The sequence below is a fragment of the Pelophylax lessonae genome (assembly GCF_965119305.1).
Source record: "Pelophylax lessonae genome assembly, chromosome: 2".
NCBI classification, from domain to species: Eukaryota; Metazoa; Chordata; class Amphibia; order Anura; family Ranidae; genus Pelophylax; species Pelophylax lessonae.
Genome location: NC_138769.1, coordinates 225,940,634 through 225,962,722, shown reverse-complemented (window position 1 = coordinate 225,962,722; position 22,089 = coordinate 225,940,634). Strand labels below are relative to the sequence as shown.

The following is a 22,089-nucleotide window of genomic DNA, read 5'->3' as shown; positions in this document are numbered from 1 at the left end:
AGTCTCCGAGGGGAGGGGATCATGCTCTGCTTTATTATGTCAAAGTACATTTTGGCATTCATTATTCTCTCAATGAACTGTAGCTCCCCAGTGCCGGCAACACTCGTGCAGCCCCAGACCATGACACTCCCACCACCATGCTTGACTGTAGGCAAGACACACTTGTCTTTGTACTCACCTGGTTGCTGCCACACACGCTTGAGACCATCTGAACAAAACAAGTTTATCTTGGTCTCAGCAGACCACAGGACATGGTTCCAGAAATCCATGTACTTATGGGCCATACACACTATAAGATTTTCTGAAGACTTTTTCCTTTAGATTTACCAAAACCATATAATATAGAAACATAGTATGAGGTCAAACCTAAACACTTTCAATTTGTATGCAACCTGGCAGGCCCTTGCACTACATAGAAAAGGTAAATCTGAAGGAAATCTAACCACAAAAGTTGGCTAGTGTGTATCCAGCTTTAGTCTGCTTGTCTACAGCAAACTGCTTGCGGGCTTTCTTGTGCATAATGTTTAGAAGAGGCTTCCTTCTGGGAAGACAGCCATGCAGAGCAATTTGATGTAGTGTGCAGCGTATGGTCTAAGTACTGACAGGCTGACTCCCCACCTCTTCAACCTCTGCAGCAATACTGGCAGCACTCATTCATCTATTTCCCAAAGACAACCTCTGGATATGACGTTAAGCACATGCACTCAACTTCTTTGGTCGACCATTATGAAGCCTGTTCTGAGTGCAACCTGTCCTGTTAAACCTCTGTATGGTCTTGGCCACCATGCTGCAGCTCAGTATCAGGGTCTTGGTAATCTGCTTATCATCTAGGCCTACTTTATGTAGAGCAACAATTCTTTTTTCAGACCCTCAGAGAGTTCTTTGCCATGAGTTGCCATATTGAACTCATGCTCCCCATTCACACCTGAGACCTTGTAAAACACTAATGAGTCACATGACACTGGGGAGGGAAAATGGCTAATTGGGCCCAATTTGGACAATTTCACTTAGGGGTGTACTCACTTTTGTTGCCAGCAGTTTAGACATGATTGGCTGTGTGTTGAATTATTTTGAGGGGACAGCAAATTTACACTGTTATACAAGCTGTACACTCACTACTTTACATTGTAGCAAAGTGTAATTTCTTCAGTGTTGTCACATGAAAAGATATAATAAAATATTTACAAAAATGAAAAGATATAATAAATATTTGCAAACATGTGAGGGTTGTACTCACTTTTGTGAGATACTGTGTATAAGTGCCTATAAAGTCCATATTTTTATGTGTTTCCCTCTTCTCAAACTGTATTGGAAAGGCGTGCTGTAATAATGCTTACAATATGTAAAATGTGCTGTCAGGCAGCATGAGTAGGTAATGGTTACAAATCTTTACAGGATGTCATATTTCAGACCACATATTGTATATACTAGAACACAAAGGAGGGGGAAGGAGAGGGTTGCCAAGTTGTGAGCAAGAAAAGAATTCCACGTGATCATTTTTGAAGGATTTTTTTTTTCATACATATATTTCTATGTTTTAACTTATTTAAATAATACATCTACATTTTTATAATTTTCCATAAGACAAATCTGAAAGCAAAGTCCAAGTGATTTCACAATAGGTTGTGGACCTTATTTCTTGAACCACTGCAATTCTGAAACGAAGACTCACATACACTGAAGCCATCGAGCCACCATTAACATCTTCATACTTTGCACTGAAAATATTTACGGTCACTGCAGTGCTGTACACAGGACAGTGTAGGCTGGGGTTTAGAGGATAATAGAAATGGTTCCTATTACTGTTGTGTGTCCAGTGAATGTATTTTGCAAAAGGATGTGATTGAAGAGTATCACTGCGATTTCTCTAGTGAATTCCAGTCCGATTCCTTTTTTCCTGAATGCAGGGACTCCTTGCTTACAGATAGGATTTCCCGAAGTTCCTTGTTTTCCAACTATTATGGGAAAAAAAATTAAATAAAAAAGGAAAACCAATTATACAAACAATTTAAAGCAATGCAAATTTGACTTTGTTTAGCAAATATACTATACTATGAAAAATGAATGCAAGGAAAATATTTTATACACAACTGAATTCAGAAAATGCATGTTTTTAGTTGTCAATTATTGGTTTTTCAGTTTTGGATAGTGTGGTTAAGGTTTAGAAACCCTGCAAAGGTATATATTGCTGTCCCTGCTAGGGAGATTCACTCACCCTTTGTGCTTTGTATGTGGCCATTTTAGAAGGGGCTGAAATTAAAAGTCCAACATTTTGGGTTGTCACCGGAACATTTATATTGGATTTTAGAGGTATTATGATTTAAAAAAAAAAATCACTTCACATAGATCACCACACCAGTTACGATTAACCACTTGACCTCCAGAAGATTTACCCCCCTTCATGACCAGGCCACTTTTGCAATACAGCACTGCGTTATTTGAAATGACAATTGCGTGGTCATGCAGAGCTGTAACCCAAAAAAAAAAAAAATTTTTTTTTTTTTTTTTTTTTTTTTACCCCACAAAATAGAGCTTTCTTTTGATAATACTTGATAACCACTGGATTTTTTTATTTTTATTGTGCTATAGAGAAAAAAAAAAAAAAAAAAAATGAAATAAAGACCATCAATGTAAATTAAAAAAAAAATTGAATTTCTTTATAAATTTAGGTCAATATGCATTCTGCTACATGCTTTTAGTAAAAAAATCCCAATGAGCGTATACTGATTGGTTTACGCGAATGACATAGCATCTACAAACTATGGGATATATATACTGGAATTTTTATCTATTTACTTTTATAGTAGTAATGGCAGTGATCAGCGACTTATAGCGGGACTGTGATATTGGAGTGGACAATCAGACACTGACACTTTGCAGGAACCAGTGACACTAATACAGTAATCAGTCCATCCTTTCCCCCATCAGAGCAAAACTGTGCCTGGTTTACATAGTGCCATGCACCCACAGATCGCGCGCTCGCTGCACGTGAAGTGTGGGATCACATATTTACAGTGGGTACGGAAAGTATTCAGACCCCCTTAAATTTTTCACTCTTTGTTATATTGCAGCCATTTGCTAAAATCATTTAGGTTCATTCTTCTTCCTCATGAATGTACACATAGCTCCCCATACTGACAGAAAAACACAGAATTGTTGACATTGTTGCAGATTTATTAAAAAAAGAAAAACTGAAATATCACATGGTCCTAAGTATTCAGACCCTTTGCTGTGACACTCATATATTTAACTCAGGTGCTTTCCATTTCTTCTGATCATCCTTGAGATGGTTCTACACCTTCATTTGAGTCCAGCTGTGTTTGATTATACTGATTGGACTTGATTAGGAAAGCCACACACCTGTCTATATAAGACCTTCCAGATCACAATGCATGTCAGAGCAAATGAGAATCATGAGGTCAAAAGGAACTGCCTGAAGAGCTCAGACACAGAATTGTGGCAAGGCACAGATCTGGCCAAGGTTACAAAAAGATTTCTGCTGCACTTAAGGTTCCTAAGAGCACAGTGGCCTCCATAATCCTCAAATGGAAGTAGTTTGGGACGACCAGAACCCTTCCTAGAGCTGGCCGTCCGGCCAAACTGAGCTATCGGGGGAGAAGAGCCTTGGTGAGAGAAGTAAAGAAGAACCCAAAGATCACTGTGGCTGAGCTCCAGAGATGCAGTCAGGAGATGGGAGAAAGTTGTAGAAAGTCAACCATCACTGCAGCCCTCCACCAGTCGGGGCTTTATGGCAGAGTGGCCCGACGGAAGCCTCTCCTCAGTGTAAGACACATGAAAGCCCGCATGGAGTTTGCTAAAAAACACCTGAAGGACTCCAAGATGGTGAGAAATAAGATTCTCTGGTCTGATGAGACCAAAATATAACTTTTTGGCCTTAATTCTAAGCGGTATGTGTGGAGAAAACCAGGCACTGCTCATCACCTGTCCAATACAGTCCCAACAGTGAAGCATGGTGGTGGCAGCATCATGCTGTGGGGGTGTTTTTCAGCTGCAGGGACAGGACGACTGGTTGCAATCGAGGGAAAGATGAATGCGGCCAAGTACAGGGATATCCTGGACAAAAACCTTCTCCAGAGTGCTCTGGACCTCAGACTGGGCCGAAGGTTTACCTTCCAACAAGACAATGACCCTAAGCACACAGCTAAAATAACGAAGGAGTGGCTTCACAACAACTCCGTGACTGTTCTTGAATGGCCCAGCCAGAGCCCTGACTTAAACCCAATTGAGCATCTCTGGAGAGACCTAAAAATGGCTGTCCACCAACGTTTACCATCCAACCTGACAGAACTGGAGAGGATCTGCAAGGAGGAATGGCAGAGGATCCCCAAATCCAGGTGTGAAAGACTTGTTGCATCTTTCCCAAAAAGACTCCTGGCTGTATTAGATCAAAAGGGGGCTTCTACTAAATACTGAGCAAAGGGTCTGAATACTTAGGACCATGTGATATTTCAGTTTTTCTTTTTTAATAAATCTGCAACAATGTCAACAATTCTGTGTTTTTCTGTCAGTATGGGGTGCTATGTGTACATTCATGAGGAAGAAGAATGAACCTAAATGATTTTAGCAAATGGCTGCAATATAACAAAGAGTGAAAAATTTAAGGGGGTCTGAATACTTTCCGTACCCACTGTACATTGTAAAATGTGCAATAACAAGACAATTAGGGAGCACAACATATCGCTACTACAACCTAGCACCAAACCCTAAATAACGGAATTTTTGTAAAATCTTACCTGTAAAATTCCTTTCTCTGAGTCCTCCGACAGTCGCCGCCTCTTCATATTCGTCACATATGGGGTATTAGACTTTGCTCCGAAGGAGTAGCTAGGCAACAGAATATGTTAACAATAAAGCTTTAACATATCCCACCCTCAAGGGGTGGTCCCCTCAGTCAATACCCTCCTACTTCCTGCAACCATATCTCAGTTTTAGTGGAATAGCAGTAGAGTATACATTCAAACCCCAAAAGAGGGGCGGGGGCGGCGACTGTCGGAGGACTCAGAGAAAGGAATTTTACAGGTAAGATTTTACAAAAATTCCGTTTTCTCTTACGTCCTCCGACAGTCGCCGCCTCTTCATATTCGTCACATATGGGGACGTCCCAAAGCAGTGCAAACATGAGGGGTGGGAAACGCATCCGCGCCGAAAGGCAACGCAGTCTCCACATCAAAGAAAGGAACCTTACCAAAGGAAGGAAACCAGCTGGGCAACAGCAAAAATAAGTGCTCAACAGGAGCAACAACCCAGGAAAAGACAAAAAAAAACCAGGGGATACAAAAAAACTATCCCAACAGCCAGGAGTCCCCAACAAGGGACCCTATGGAACAGCCGCACTAAGAACCTTGCGGCCAAAGGAAGCATCCGCCGATGCCTGAACATCTACTTTGTAGAATTTTGTGAAAGTGTGTACGGTCGACCAAGTCGCCGCCTTACACACCTGGGCCACAGAAGCCCCATGACGGCAGGCCCAAGACGTACTCAGTGATCTAGTAGAGTGCGCCTTCACAGGCACAGGGGGAACCTTCCCCTGCAAGGCATAGGCCTGTTCAATGGTCTGCCTGATCCATTTGGCAATGGTAGAGGCGGAAGCCGCCATGCCCTTCCGAGGACCCTCTGGAAGAACAAACAAGGAGTCAGGCTTACGAAAAGACTCAGTCGATTTAAGGTAAACCCTTATCGCCCGAACAACATCCAGAGAGTGCAATCTCACCTCCTTCGGATGTTTAGGCTTCGTGCACAATGAAGGCAAAACAATATCCTCGTTAAGATGGAATTCCGAAACTCGTTTCGGTAGAAAAGAAGGATTAGGTCGCAAGACCACCTTATCCAAATGAACAACCAGGTACGGAGACTTGCAGGACAAAGCCGCCAGTTCCGACACTCTGCGAGCCGAAGTGATCGCCACCAAAAAGGCGACCTTTTTGGACAACATAGACAACGAGATCTCCCTGATCTGTTCAAAAGGAGCACGTTGTAACACAGATAGAACTAGATTCAAGTCCCAAGGGGGCAAAGGATCCCTCCTAGGAGGAACCAGATGCCGCACACCCTGAATAAAAGTGCCAACCAAGGAGTTGGAAGCCACGGGACGTTGAAACAGAACGGCCAGCGCCGACACCTGACCCTTAATCGTAGCCAGCGCCAAACGCTGATCGACACCCGTCTGAAGGAAAGACAGCACACGGGAAACCGAGTACGTGCGGGGTGAAAACCCCCTGGACTCACACCAGGCAAAATAGGCCTTCCAAGTACGGTAATAAACCTTCCCCGAGGAAGACTTCCTCGCGTTGATCAAAGTATGAACGACCTCTGGAGAGAGACCCTTCTCCTTCAGGACCTCGGTCTCAACAGCCAGGCCGTCAAAGCCAGCGACTGTAAAGCAGGATGGTAAATCGGTCCTTGAGACAGTAGATCGTCTCGAAGAGGCAGACGCCAAGGAGCGTCGACCGCCAGATTCGCGAGGTCTGCGTACCAGGACCGGCGAGGCCAGTCCGGTGCCACAAGAATCACCGTGCTGCGTTCCGAGTGCAACCTGCGAAGGAACCTGGACAGCAACTGAATCGGTGGAAACGCGTACATCAGCCTGTACTGATGCCACGGGGCCACTAACGCGTCCGACGCGTCTGCCCGAGGGTCGCGCGTCCTTGCCACGAACCTCTTCACCTTGTAGTTGAGGCGAGACGCGAACAGGTCCACATCTGGAAGACCCCACTTCGCGCACAACATCTGGAAGACAGCCGGGTGGAGAGACCATTCCCCCTGATCCAGGGTCTGGCGACTCAGATAGTCCGCCTGCCAGTTCTCCACTCCCGGAATGTGAACCGCCGTTATTGCCGGGACATGAGTCTCGGCCCAAGACAGAATGTCGGCCACTTCTCGAGCCGATCGGGCACTCCTGGTGCCCCCTTGGTGGTTGATGTAGGCCACCGCCGTGGCATTGTCCGTCTGCACCCGAACCGGGCAGCCCTGCAGCCGGTCCGTCCAGCGATGAAGACAGAGCCTTATCGCACGCAATTCCAGAATGTTGATCGGAAGTGAAGACTCCCCCTCCGACCAGGTCCCCTGGGCGGACAGAACGCCCAGAACACCACCCCAGCCCGACAGGCTGGCATCCGTGGTGATTATCGTCCACGAGATCGGACGAAACGACTTGCCCCCGGACACCAACGGGAACTGGAGCCACCACAGAAGGTTTTCCCTGGTGCGATGACTCAACGAGATCTGAAGATCCAGAGATTGAGGTCGCCCGTCCCACCTGGACAGGATCTCCGCTTGGAGACCCCGCGTGTGAAACTGCGCAAAAGGAATCGCCTCGAAGGCCGAGACCATCAATCCCAGACATCTCATACCCGTCCGCAGAGACGAGTGTGGAACGTCCCTGAGGGACCTGACTTCCTCCTGAAGAGTCCTGAGTTTGTCTTCCGGCAGGAAGACCTTCGCCTGCACCGAGTCCAGTATCATTCCCAGATAGGGGAGACGAACCGACGGACTCAGTGTCGACTTTGGAACATTTATCGTCCAACCGAACTCCTGCAGAGTTTGCATTGTGACAGACAGGTCCTTCTCCAGACCCTGTCTGGTCGCAGACCGAACCAGAATGTCGTCCAGATACCCCAGGACAGAAATGCCCTGGGCTCTCAATAATGCCAGAACCGGTGCAAGCACCTTGGTGAAGACCCGCGGAGCCGAGGCGAGCCCAAAGGGCAACGCCACAAACTGGTAGTGATCCTCCGCAATGGCAAATCGAAGGTACTTCTGATGACCCTCGAATATGGGGATGTGAAGGTACGCATCCTTCAAATCGATGGAGGCCATGAATTCCCCCGGAACCAGGGCAGCCACCACCGAGCGTAGGGATTCCATGCGGAACTTGCGAACTCGCACAGAGCGGTTCAGAGCTTTCAAGTCCAGAATCGGACGAACCTTGCCCTCCTTCCTGGGCACGGTGAACAGATTGGAATAAAACCCCCGAAATCTGTCCCGATGAGGCACCGGAACCACCACTCCCTGAGCCCTCAGGTCCCGCACCGCCAGGTGCAGATCCCGCAGGCGCTCTGGAGACAGTTGAAGATTTGAGGGAAAAAATCTGCTCTCCGGCCGAGAGAGAAACTCGATCTTGTAACCAGATCGAACGATTTCCAGAACCCATCTGTCCCTCACACGGGCCAACCAGGGCTGAAGAAAACCGAGCAAGCGTCCCCCCACCCCAAAACTGGGTGAGGGCGCCCCTTCAGGCCGAACTGTTATGGGCCGCAGGTCCGGATTGACCGGACTTCTGTTTCCCAGACCAGGGCTTCTTCTGAGAGCCTTGGCCCTTGAATGGTTTGCCCTTGTAGTGCGGCCGAAAGGCACGAAAGGACCCCTGAGGGGGCCGAAAATGAGCATGCTTCTTCCCAGAAGCCCCCTTAGCCTTGGGGAAATGGGGCAAGAGAGTGCTCTTACCCCCGGTAATCCCCTTAATCAACACATCCAGGGACTCCCCAAAAAGGCGAGACCCATCATAAGGCAGATTGGCTAAGGTTTTACGTGAAGATTGGTCCACCGACCAACATTTCAACCAAACCAGGCGGCGAGACAACACCGCCACGCTGTGCACACGCGCGGCCAACGGAATCAGGTCCAGGTCCGCATCACACAGATACATGACACCCTGGTGGATCTGATCCACCATATCCAGGGTCGCCGCCGAGGCCGAATCGGCCACTAGGACGCGCCTAAGCATCTGCGTCCAACTTGCGATCGCCTGGGCCGCCATGAGAGAAGCAAACAGAGCCTTAAGCATAGAACCCGTAACAGAATAAGTATGACGGGCAAGAGACTCCAGTCTCCTATCCGTGGCATCACGGAAAACAGGGGATCCCTCTGCAGGGATCGCAGTGGCTTTGTTCAAAACCGCAATAGCATGATCCACTGGCGGAGGCACACACCACCGTTCATCAGTGGCAGGCGAGAAAGGATAACGCAGCTTAAATTTACTTGGTACCGCAAAAGGCTTGCGCAAATCGCGCCATTGGTCCTTAACAGCGCGCTGAAAATCAGCATTGCAGGGAAAAACCTGCGGCGTCCTGCGTTTTCTCTGCGTCCCATAAGCCGCCAAGGCAGCTGGGGGACACACCTCGTCCTGCAAACGTAGCGTCTGCTTAATGGAAGCAATCAACTCATCCATGATTGCAAGCTCTTCAGGCGAGCCAGGGGGAGAATTTACAACCCCCTCAACTTCAGCCTCTACCTCAGACCCCACTAGATCAAGAGAGGAGCGGGACCCCGATAGGGGGGTCCCCGCCAGAACAGCCCCATCACCTTCACCCTCAGAATCAGAGGACAGAGCAACTCTGGGCCGTTTAGTAGATTGAGCAGCCACCAGCATTTGCACCTGTGCAGCAAGGCCAGCCACAATAGTGGCTAAATCCCCCCCTGGGGGGGAAACAGCGGTCCCCTGGCTTTCCACCAATACTGTGGGAAACTTGCCCTCCTGAGAATCCATTGCCCCTGTATGCCAGACAACCAAGGGTTAACTGCCCCCTTACAGCAAGCGCGGCAAGCGCAGCCCACCGCACCACACTCAGGCACAATGAGACCCCCACAGGGAATATACAGACTGAATACAGGCAATGGAACACAGGAATAGAAGGATAAAACCTGAGGAGACTCCGCTGCTGCTGCTGCCTCGATCGGTGCTTCCAGGAGAGAGGAAGTGATGCTGCCAGGGCGCTCTATGTAAGCCTATGGAGGCTACAAGAAAATGGCCGCCGTGCATGTAAACCATGCGGCCGGAGCGGGCGCCGGTAAAATGGCGTCGTTTGGCGCCGAAATCGCCGCTCCACAGTGCATAAAATCACACACAATATTATCCCATTATATGGATACATGTTAGATCGCCGCAGCGATCGCTGTATATGCCCCAACATGCCATTAAAAACATGCCCCACAGCACACAGCTCCTCACACTGCCCAGCCTGACATACTCAGTGTCATACAGCTCCCCCCCCCCCTTGCAGCCCACAGCATGCAGCCGAGAGATAGGGAGACAAGCAGTGTGATTAAAGGCAGGTTACACAGTCCCAGACTGAGACCCCCCCCAGACAGACAGGTCCCCACATAGATACACTTACCTCACATGGCGTGGGGAACCCGCACAGGCGAACAAGCCGCTGCACATGAGGCAGGGAGAGTCGCAATTCAAGACGCACACAATGGCGGTTCAGAAACCGCACAGCGTCCGGTGAGGTAGCCACCTCACCAATCATCCCTGCACCGAACAGGGATGGGTCGTTCACTGTGCCAGGAGCGTTACCTGGCTGAACGCTCGATGGCAGACTGGGAAGCCACTGACCCACGACCTGCGACCAGGGGGATCAGCCCGAGACCCAGTCCGCATGATCCTCTTCGTCCGAAGAACTAACTAATGCTGACAAAAATAACAGCTAAGTAAAGGTAGAGAGAAAACTCAAACAAAATATCAAAAAGAAGAAAGAGTCTGGGACAAAAAGTCCCAGCACAGAGAGAGCCAGCCACTCCTGACAAGCTAGACATTAAAACTGAGATATGGTTGCAGGAAGTAGGAGGGTATTGACTGAGGGGACCACCCCTTGAGGGTGGGATATGTTAAAGCTTTATTGTTAACATATTCTGTTGCCTAGCTACTCCTACGGAGCAAAGTCTAATACCCCATATGTGACGAATATGAAGAGGCGGCGACTGTCGGAGGACGTAAGAGAAAAATGGATTACAACTTGATGAAATTAATTAGTGGTCCTGTGAAGTTACAATATCACCCTATATTGCCATCTTGTGGGCAAAGGACTAAATGCAAGTCCAAAAATGATGCTGCGGCAAGACTAATACGAATATATATTTTATATATGATTCAATGACAGTACTAATAATACAATTTGTATATATATATATATATATATATATATATATATATATATATATATATATATATATATATATATATATATATATATATATATATAGTAAAAAAAAAAAGAAAATAATAATAAATTATCACCTCATATTAAAAAGCAGAGATAAAGCAGGTAATGTCTATATCGATGTTCAAACCTTCCGGATTTAAACTGCAAAATTCATATAGCCAGCATTTTATTTTTTGACACTGCCTTACGCACGTCTGTGCCCCTCTGGGGTCGTATCTATACCACAGGGTAGGAGGCTAGGATCTTTATTATGGTGTAGCTTAAAATGGTTGGAGAGATTGTGTTCCCTAAACCCCTTTTTTATATTATTATTTAGATATTCCCCTAATCTAGTCTGGCTTACATATTGTTGGCCATAAGGGCATTAAATTAGGTAAGTAAAAATTAGTACTTTGGCATGTAATTAACCACTTCAGATCCAGAAGGTTTTACCCCCTTAAAGATCAGGCCATTTTTTGCGATTCGGCACTGCGTTACTTTAACGAAAAATTGAGCGGTCGTGCGACGCTGTACCCAAATACAATTGATCCCCTTTTTTCCCACAAATAGAGCTTTCTTTTGGTGGTATTTGATCACCTCTTCCGTTTTTAGATTTTGCGCTAAAAAAAAAAAGGGAGAGACAAATTTTGAAAAAAAAAAAAAAAAAAAACAAACAAAAAAAAAAAACACACCATATTTTTTTTACTTTCTGCTATAAAACATTACCAATAAAAAAAAAAAAAAATCTAAGTTTTTTTTTATCAGTGTAGGCCAATTTGTATTTTGCTACATATTTTTGTTAAAAAAAATCCCAAAGCGTATTTTCATTGGTTTGCGCAAAAGTTATAGAGTTTACAAACTACGGGATAGATTTTTGGAATTTTTAATAATTTTTTTGTTCTCATTAGTAATGGTGGCGATCAGCGGTTTTTAGCGGGACTGAGACATTGCGGCGGACAGATCGAGCCCCTAACTGACATTTTTGGGGAAAAAGTGACATTAATACAGTAATCAGTGCTAAATATTATGCATGGTTACTGTATAAATGACACTGGCAGGGAAGGGGTTAACACTGGAGGTAATTAAAGGGGTTAATGTGTGCCTAAATATGCTTGCTGACTGTGTGGGGGAATGGTTCTGTGACAGGCACAGAGAGACTGGGGGGTTTCAGCTTAGCTGAAACTCCTGATCTCTCCCTGTCTGTCTGTTTGTTTACATAAGCATGCGGGTTTTCTGTCAGTTTATCTGATGATTGCGGGAGGCCGGCGGAATCGCCGCCGATCCTCCCACTGCACACCTCCCACTTTATCTAAACACAGTGGGAGCGCGCCACCGAGACCTCTTGCACGAAATCACGTAGTACTACATGATTTTGCGCAGCCGAGCCGCCCTGCCGCAGTAATACTACGGTGGGCGGTCAGCAAGAGGTTCATTTCTTTACCTAATAAGTCCTTTGACTTATCTTTAACATTAGATTTAAACTATTTGATCTTTCTTGGCCTACTTTTTTTTACTGTCCTACAGGGTTTGCATTTACCACAGGAAAAAAAAAACAAGAAGGATGCCTAGTTTATTGGGGGCACCATTCCGGCACATTATAGACCAATTTGTCACCAATGGGAGACACCTGGAGGTTCAGATTATACATTCTGCTGGAGAGCTTAAGAAAAACAACAGACTTGTTGGCTGGATCCCCAGATGAAAATAGAAGAAAGAATGCCTAAAAAAGGAAGCTAATACAGCCATCACATCTAAGAATTGCCTCATTACAATCCACTGCCTGGGAGATTACCTTACGGAAGAGCAGAGGAACCGGGAGATCCAGATATATCGGACTGAGCCCAGGGGAGGCTCACAAGTGCAATCTGACCTAATTGTGGGGTTACACTTTTTGAGGTGAGGATACAGCCAGGAGGGGAGGGGGACGGAGGGGTACGGACGGACACGAGTGAGGTGGCACATCATTTTAATTTGGAGCACATCGGTGTCTTTGGAACACATGTGTTTTTGGATTGAATTCACGCACTCTGATATATTGAAGGAATTACATCACAGGCGAAATATATGAAATATGGACATTTTTTTAGACTTAGCACTGCATGTTATTTTGGCTTGAAATATGTATTTTATGTATTGACGTTATTTTATTAGTTTTACTTTTTGTATGAATTGACACAAGATTTTTTTAGATTGCACAAGACAAACAAGGGAAAGTAGCGAGGTACTTATATTGAAATGGTTGAACTTTGTAAATAATTATGGGAATGTGATCAGAGTCAGCAGCCTGTGTCCATAGTTTTATTTTGGTGAACACACACAGTAGCTCGCGAGGTTCTCTTTCTGAATTTATTCTGTATCTATACCACAGGTTTGGAGGATAGGATCTTTATTTTGGTATAGCCTAAAATGGTTGGAGAGATTGTGTTCCCTAAACCCCTTTTTTATATTATTTAGATGTTCCCCTAATCTAGTGGCTAGTACCCATGTAATCTGGTCTGCATATTGGTGGCCACAAGAGCACTAAAGTAGGTAAGTAACATATGTACTTTGTCATGGAAATAAGTTCTTTACCTGATAATACTGATATGATCTTTCTTGGCCTATTTTTTACTGTCCTACAGAGTTAGCATCTACCACAGGAATAAAACCCCTTCTGGTCCAAGAATGTGCCCAATTTTTAACAGTTATGTGCCCAGTTTAATGGGGAGATTCTGTTACTTATGGACCAATATGTCCCCCAGGTTGGGGGGCTCTGCGGTATACAAAAACACAGTCTATCTGGTAGAATATTCACTAGTAGCTTATCCCCAAGTAAAATGGGCCAATGTTTCAGTACCTGATACTTAAAATAAAAAGAAGAATAGTAGCGCAGAAACAATATAGAAATGTCTCATTAAATAAACTGTAGATATCCCCCAAATGAAATGTAGTTGATAACTCAGTCCCCAAAACATTCAGTGAATAGTCCCACAAGCTTATTAACAAAGCGGTATAGTGAACATCAGTCCCATTCACCACCAGATCACTGATGACACTAAGGGTCTAAGCGTTCCTCATAAACTCATGTAGGCACACTCTACTGGATCACCAATGTCCCGTGTAGTCTGGTAGGGTCACCTCTATTCCACCAAGTGCAGGGGGAAAGTAATGAATGGCCACTCACCGGATCCCAATGCTCATCTATTCTCATAAATGAGCACACCTCGCATGTATATAAGCAAATCCACACGTTGTCACAAGTTGCCACAGGATAAGCAGGCACCAGCAAGGGATGGTTCGTGGTCCAACTCAGTAACACTCTTCCACTATTCCTCCCATGTATGTGGAAAATAAGAAATACCTCCACTAGTGCAATACGTCTGATAGTAACTTTATTAGAGTAAAAACATCATACATTGCACTCACTTTTAGTAGAATATCGGTAAGCTCATCTCTCACAAACGGCAAATGCGGTGGGCATCCACTGCTACTCAGATGTGGCTCCACGCCAAATCGGGTAGTCCCGGAAGTCCTCCACAGCCGTGATCGACGATTGGGTGCGTCGTCTGGCCATGCCCCGACGCGTTTCGTCACTTTCTGACTTCAACTTGGGGCGCGGCCAAGACAGCGCACACAACCCATTTATGCTCCGCACAACGGTGTCTACAGTTTAGGCGTGAGGCTGAGGGTTATTGTCTAATGTTTCAGTACCACCTGTTGAAACTTTTTATATTGGTTGTTAAAATCTCTAAATGAAAAGAGTATGAAAATCTGCATCTTCCCTGGGTTTATCCCTAAGCAGCTCATTCCTATCCAGGGACACTACTTGTCGTTTGGTATCTCTAAGTTGCTTTTCCTTAAACTCTTTGGCTACAAATCTATCAGTAGACAGTTTAGCTTGATTATTGAACTCATCCACATCCTTACAGTTACAGCAGAGCCACATGAATTGACCTTTGGGTATACCGCCCACCAGAATTGTAAAGACGTGGATAAGGCCAAAATTCAAGCTGAACTGCTTATTGATAGATATGCAGCCAAACGGTATAAGGAAAAGCAACTTCGAGATACCAAACAACAAGCAGTGTCCCTGGATAGGAATGAGCTAAGTAGGGATAAACCCAGGGAAGATGGAGATTTTAGCGATTATAGATTTTAACAACTAATATAAAAATTTGAACATTGGCCTGTTTTACTAAGTGATAAGATACTTGGGAATATTCTACCAAATAGACTGCATTTTGTATACTGCAGAGCCCCTGAGGTACATAATGTGCCGGAATCCCCCCATTAAACTGGGCACCATTCTTGGACCAGAAGGGGTTTTATTCCTGTGGTATATGTAAACCCTGTAGGACGGTAAAAAAATAGGCCAAGAAAGATCAAACAGTTTAAATCTAATTTTACTTAAAAGGACTCATCAGGTAAAGAAATTAATTACAATGCCAAAGTACTAATTTTACTTACCTACTTTCGTGCCCTTTTGGCCAACAATATTTAGGCCAGGCTACACGCAAGCTAGCCACTAGATTAGGGGAACATCTAAATAATATAAAAAAGGGGGTTTAGGGAACACAATCTTTCCAACCATTTTGATCCTAGCCTCCTAACCTTCTGTGGGATAGATACGACATTAAAGTGGCACAAACATGCGCAAGGCAGTGTCAGAAAATGAAAAACACGCTGGATATATGAATTATGCACTTTAAATCCAGAAGTTTTGAACATTGATATAGACATAAACTGCTTTATCTCAAATTTTTAATGTGGTGTTTTAACCACTTGCCTACAGGGCACTTTTACCCCCTTCCTGCCCAGGCCAATTTTCAGCTTTCAGCGCTCTCACGCTTTGAATGACAAAGTCATGCTACAATGTACCCATATGAATTTTTTTATCATTTTTTTCACACAAAGAGCTTTCTTTTGGTGGTATTTAATCACCTCTGGGTTTTTTATTTCTTACAAAAAAAAGAAAAGAAAAAAAGACAGAAAATTTTGAAAAAAAAAAAAAAAAAAAAAGTTTTCTTATTTTCTGTGAGTAAATTTTGAAAATAAATAATTTTTTCTCCTTCACTGATGTGCGCTGATAAGGTGGCACTTATGGGCACTGATGAGGTGGCACTGATGACGAGGTACTGATGAGCACTGATAGGTGGCACTGCTGGGCACTGATGAGGTGGCACTGACGGGCGGCAGTGATGGGCAGCACCATCAGTGCCCACACTCAGTGCCCATAGTGCTGCTAGTCAGTGCCTAGATGAGCAGGCACTTATGGGCACTGACTGGCAGCACTATGGGCACTGATGGCGAGCACTGTGGGCAGTTATGGCATTTTATTTTCCCTCTTGTGTAATCAGGGAACTGGTGATCAGTGCCCTGATTACATTTCTCTGTGTCCCCTTACCGCTGATCGGCTCTCCTCTTCCTCACACGTAGTCTCTGTGTGAGGAAGGAGAGCTGGCGATGAGAGATGATCTCATATGTTTACATTTGAGATCATCTCTCATTGCACGTTCCGATCACGTGGTAAATGGCCGCTGCGATTGGCCATTCACCACGATCTGTGATTAGCTGTGTCCAAGGGACACGGCCGACACAGATTTTCCCCGATGCGCGCTCGTGGGAGCGCGCGGGGAGCCTGTTACTGGGAGGCCGTATAAAGACGGCCTCCTGGAAATTAGAGCCCGCGCTGTAGCCGTCTTTCGGCTATAGCGTGGGCGGGAGGAGGTAAATATATGAGGTGATAATTATGTAGTCATAATTTGTTTAACTTTCCAATTTTTTTATAAAAATACATTTTTATGTACACATTTTATTATTCGTTCTACCTGGCATTCAATCATAAATAAAATACAGTGCCTTGCAAAAGTATTCACCCCCTTGGCATTTTGTGTTGCCTCACAACCAGGAATTAATATGGATTGTTTGAGGATTTGCATCATTTAATTTACAGAACATTCCCCCTACTTTGAAGTTTTTTTCTTTTTAATTTTTATTGTGAAGCAAACAACAAATAGGACAAAAATAACAGAAAAAGTCAATGTGCATAACTATTCACCCCTCTAAAGTCAATACTTTGTAGAGCCACCTTTTGCGGCAATCACAGCTCCAAGTCGCTTTGGATAGGTCTCTATGACCTTGCCACATCTTACCACTGGGATTTTTGCCCATTTCTCCTTGCACAAATGCTCCAGCTCCTTCAAGTTAGATGGTTTGCGCTTGTGAACAGAAATCTTTAAGTCTGACCACAGATTTATTATTGGATTGAGGTCTGGGCTTTGACTAGACCATTCTAACACATTTACATGTTTTCCCTCAAACCACTCAAGTGTTGCTTTAGCAGTGTGTTTGGGGTGATTGTCCTGCTGGAAGGTGAACTTCCGTCCTAGCCTAAAAATCACGCACAGAGCAGTACAGGTTTTGCTCAAGAATATCCCTGTATGTAGCACCATCCATCTTTCCCTCAACTCTGATCAGTTTCCCAGTCTCGGCTGCTGAAAAACATGGAGATGGTGTTCTTTAGGTGATGTGTTGGTTTTGCGCCAAACAAAGCGTTTTCTTTGATGGCCGAAAAGTTCAACTTTAGTCTCATCAGACCAGAGCACCTTCCTCCATACATTTTGGGAGTCTCCCACATGCCTTTTCGCAAACTCAAAACGTGCCATTTTGTTTTTTGCTGAAAGTAATGGCTTTCTTCTGGCCATTCTGTCAAAAAGCCCAACTCTATAGAGCGTATGGTCGTCCTATGTACAGATACTCCAGTCTCTGCTGTGGAACTCTGCAAGCTCCTCCAGGGTTACCTTAATGCCCTGTACACACGTGCAGATTATCTGAAGACTTTTGTCTGCAGACTTACCAAAACCATATAATATGAGGTCAAACCTAAACACTTTCAATTTGTATGCAATCCGGCAGGCCCTTGCACTACATAGAAAAGGTAAATCTGAAGACAAAAGTCTTCAGATAATCTGCACGTGTGTACGGGGCATTAGTCTCTGTCCTGCTTCTCTGATTAATCCCCTCCTTGCCCGGTCCGTGAGTTTTGGTGGGCGGCCGTCTCTTGGCAGGTTAGCTGTTGTGCCGTGTTCTTTCCATTTGGTTATGATAGATTTGATGGTGCTCCTGGGGATCATCAAAGATTTGGATATTTTTTATAACCTATCCCTGACTTGTCCCTTACTTGTTTGGAGAGTTCTTTGGTGGTCTTCATGGTAGTGTTTGATTAGTGGTGCCCCTTTTGCTTAGGTGTTGCAGCCTCTGGGGCCTTTCAAAAAAGGTGTGTATATGTAATGACAGATCATGTGACACTTAGATTGTACACAGGTGGACATCATTTCAATAATTATGTGACTTCTGAAGATAATTGGTTGCACCAGAGCTTTTTATGGACTTCATAACAAAGGGGGTGAATACATACGCACATGCCAATTTTCTGTTTTCCATTTCTAAAAAATATAGGTTTTATGTTTATATTTTTCTGATTTCACTTCACCAACTTAGACTGATGTGTTTAGATCCATCACATACAATTCAGAGTAAACAAAACATTAAACTTAAGGCTGTAATTTAACAAAATAAGTAAAAAGTCAAGGGGGGTGAATACTTTGGCAAGGCACTGTATATATTATTAATTGCCTTGCCACGGTATAACATTTTTGGACTTGCATTTAGTCATTTGCCCACAAGATGGCAATATAGGTGGAATTTGTAACTTCATGGAACACCATTTATTAATTTCATCAAGGTGTAATTCACTTATTTAGGGTTTTTTTGCAAAATATTCTCTTCTTTTTGTTTATATAATACATTTTATATTATATATATAATAAAACCAGTGGTGATCAATTACCACCAAAAGAAAGCTCTTTTTGGGTGAAAAAAAATTATAGAAAATTTCATTTGGGTATAGTGTTGCATGACCAAGCAATTGCCAGTTAAAATAGCACAGTGCTGAATAGCAAAAAATGCTCTGGTTATAGAGGGGTAAAATCTTTTGGAGATCAAGTGGTTAAAAAAAAAAAAAAGACACCTAAACATGAATAAAAATATATAATTAATATACTAAAAACAACACAGAACCGATATTTTTTAAACATTGTACCAAATAAAGGCCTTACATATTGTTAAAAAGAATATGCTATCATTTGTAATCTACACAAGCTAATGCTGCTAAATGTGGCCTGGGCATCTAAGCATCTGTGATCCTTGGATAGAAGAGAGTTAAAATGTATCTTTGCCTACATTTTTATTTTTTTTCATATTTTTATAGTGTGTGGGGAAGGATAAAACCGCTGTCAAGTTTTACTTTCCATCTGGTAAAAAGGGGTAAAAAGGGTTTCCCATAGACAGGAAATGAGAGGAAATCTCTAACTCAGACAGCAATAAAACCCCAACAGGAGTTTTAAAACTTTCCTACACTAAACAAAATAAAAAAAAAAAAGAAAAAAGTTTGGGATATAGATACACTTTAAAAAAGTACCCCGCTAAATTATTATTATTTTTAATCACTGCTTCCCGGAAGGCGGGTCCTGCACATTTCATATACTCACCCACCCAAGAGTTGTCCCGCTGAGATCCTTCTGTCTTTTGCAGCACCAGCGTTGGCTCTTCCAAGTTCAGCGGGAGGACCTCCCAGTAATCTGCCGCTAGGCCTGCCCCCCCCCCCTTCTTTCTAAATTAAACAATATGCCTTCTGGTATATATGACGATCATACCCCAGGAGGCACTGCAAGTATTGTGCACATCATTTGCCTAGGAGAATGACATGCATTGGGTGGGACCGGACAAATTACTTAAAAGACAGGTCTATTCTTAAACAGGACAGGAGGAGGAGAAGGAACATTATAAGAGGGTGGAGATCTACTTTAATGTAAAGTCAAAATACAGCATTCAGAATCTAGCATGCATGTATATGAAAATTACATGTAAACATGGATTCTGATGATAATGTTTTTACATCCCTGGAAGCTAAAATAACTCATGCATTTCATTTGTGTATTAAGTTGTTTTCCTGGAGTTCTGTTTTAAATAACGACCAGTTTTTTAGTTGGAAAAAAACAAACCCTCACAGCTGCGCTGTAACGTGGTAGTCCCTTAATAAATCCTGACATTGGGTGTGTACTCCATCTACCATCCCACAATGCAGTTCTTTGCCACTAAGCAACCCATCCCCAGGTCCCTGCACCATCATCAGTATGGTGGGAGAATTTCATGCTCAGCCATATGCGAAAAACGACTTTTAGGAATTCTCTATTTGTAGAAGGTCTTTATGGATTTTCAGCAGTGCATGGCGGTACGGGCATTCAGGCACTGTAAGGGCAAGATGTGGCACCTAAGCATGCATGCTATGCAGTTATGAAACAAGTTTACATTTTTTATTTATTTATTTATATATGCAACATGTATGCTTAAGTGCCGGTTCACACTTATGCGGATGCGCTGATCGCATGTAATTCGGAGCGCACTGCTCCTTCATTACATGCGATCTCCTGTGCGGATGCGAGTTCAGCCATGCACTTTGTATGGCTGAATTCGCAACGCATCCACAGCAAACTCGCACATGAGGCATTTTTTGAGCCGCCTCAGAATCGGATCGAACAGTGGTTCACACTTTAAATATACAACTGGAAGCATTTTGTCATATCTAGTTGATAAGAGAAATTAAAAAAAGCCTGTTAATCTGGGTAGAAATTCAGAGCTGCCCTCTTCCACTACTTACTTCCTTTGTTATCTCAAAAAGGATATTTAACCCTCCTAGTTCTTCGCATGGCTTTAAAAGGGATAAAGCATAGGGAGATGTGCATGTTTTGCTAAGATATACAAAAGATATTTTTTTTTATTTTGCCTTGACGTATGGTTAAAAAAAGAAAAAAAAAAAAAAAAAGAAAAAAAAAAAAACAAACACTTCTTACCTCTAGTTGGGCAAGTCTTTCTTGAATACTGTATGCCTTATCCTCATCGATCTGGATGGCTTGTCTCATGACTTCTCCCATAGTACATATCCGGTCAATGTGTCTCTCTATTTCCTTTAGCAGAAAAAGAACATAGTTTGACGGAATATCACAGTTGAGAAAAAAAAAAAACTAGGGAAATACAAATTATTTAGCACACAGCTCAGCTGGAGAAAAAAATAAATCAAGGAATATTTCTTCTGCATTAACTGTAGAACCCTTTATTACATGACCAATAATTCTAACTAAAACTTAAAAATGAACTTTTAAGGCTCATTCACACCAATTGCATGCGGGTTTTAATATGTCAGATTGGTCCCCTTATCCAGGAATTGTGCACGCATGTGCATCTACCAAAACACATAGTACTGCAGTGCCATACGTTTTGGTACGACGCGGTTTTTAAAATCATGGTAGCATCTTTAAGCATTTTTCACGCGTAGGGCAGCCCACTCAAATTAAGGCCCTAAAATATGATTACGGGAATTTGCAAAAAACGCATGCGATACAAGGCACTTCTTAAGCCCCGTACACACGTACTGATCGTCGACCGAACGATCGGCCGTCTTTTGTCCAGGGCTGTCGTGTCTGTTGAAAACTGCAAAAGACTGCACATGAATTTTGTCGGCCAACAACAGCCGACTGCAGAAGTGATGTCATGTGATGGTTAACTTTCCTTGTCTTTTTTCTTTTCTGAGCATGCCCAGTCTTGCAAATCTGCTGTCTGTCGGCCGAAATCTGTACTGACTGGCGAACAATCGGCCGTTCTGGTGTTGGCCAACAAAAATTTTAATGCCTGCATGACAGATTCTGTTCGGCCGAAAATGCGCTGTCGGCTGTCGGAAGCATCATACTAACAAGCCTACAATCGGCCGATTACGGCCGACAATCGGTACGTGTGTACGGGGCTTTAGTGTGGAAAAGGAAGCTGGCGCTACAATTACAACTATATCTTTTAAAAACCAACAAAGCCTCTTTTGTGCCCCTCTTTGATTTCTATCATTACAATGAAAATGCCCTTACTGGCCACTAAGGTAGATTAACAGGCAAAAGGAGAGTTGGGACAGGCAAAGGAGAGTTGGCAGGGATCAATTGTAAATTTAACCCCCGAAAAAAAAAATAAAAAAAAAAATAAGGGGACAAAAATAAAAAGCCTTACTGTAACAATAAAAAACAAAAATTATACATTGATACGCCGGGTAAAATAAGTATTGAACATG

General features: G+C 43.7%; 1 protein-coding gene across 1 annotated transcript in view; it reads right to left on the bottom strand.

Annotated features, from left to right (window-relative positions):
* Positions 1 to 1,844: 1,844 nt before the first annotated feature.
* SIKE1 (suppressor of IKBKE 1) overlaps positions 1,845 to 22,089 on the bottom strand; it is a 46,847-nt gene continuing 26,602 nt past the window's right edge. Inside the window, exons 5-6 of the mRNA XM_082247827.1 lie at positions 20,831 to 20,944; positions 1,845 to 1,955 (exon numbers count right to left, since the gene is read on the bottom strand). Coding sequence (XP_082103953.1) covers positions 1,854 to 1,955; positions 20,831 to 20,944 — 216 coding nt within the window. The 3' untranslated portion in view covers positions 1,845 to 1,853. The remainder of the gene's footprint in view (positions 1,956 to 20,830; positions 20,945 to 22,089) is intronic.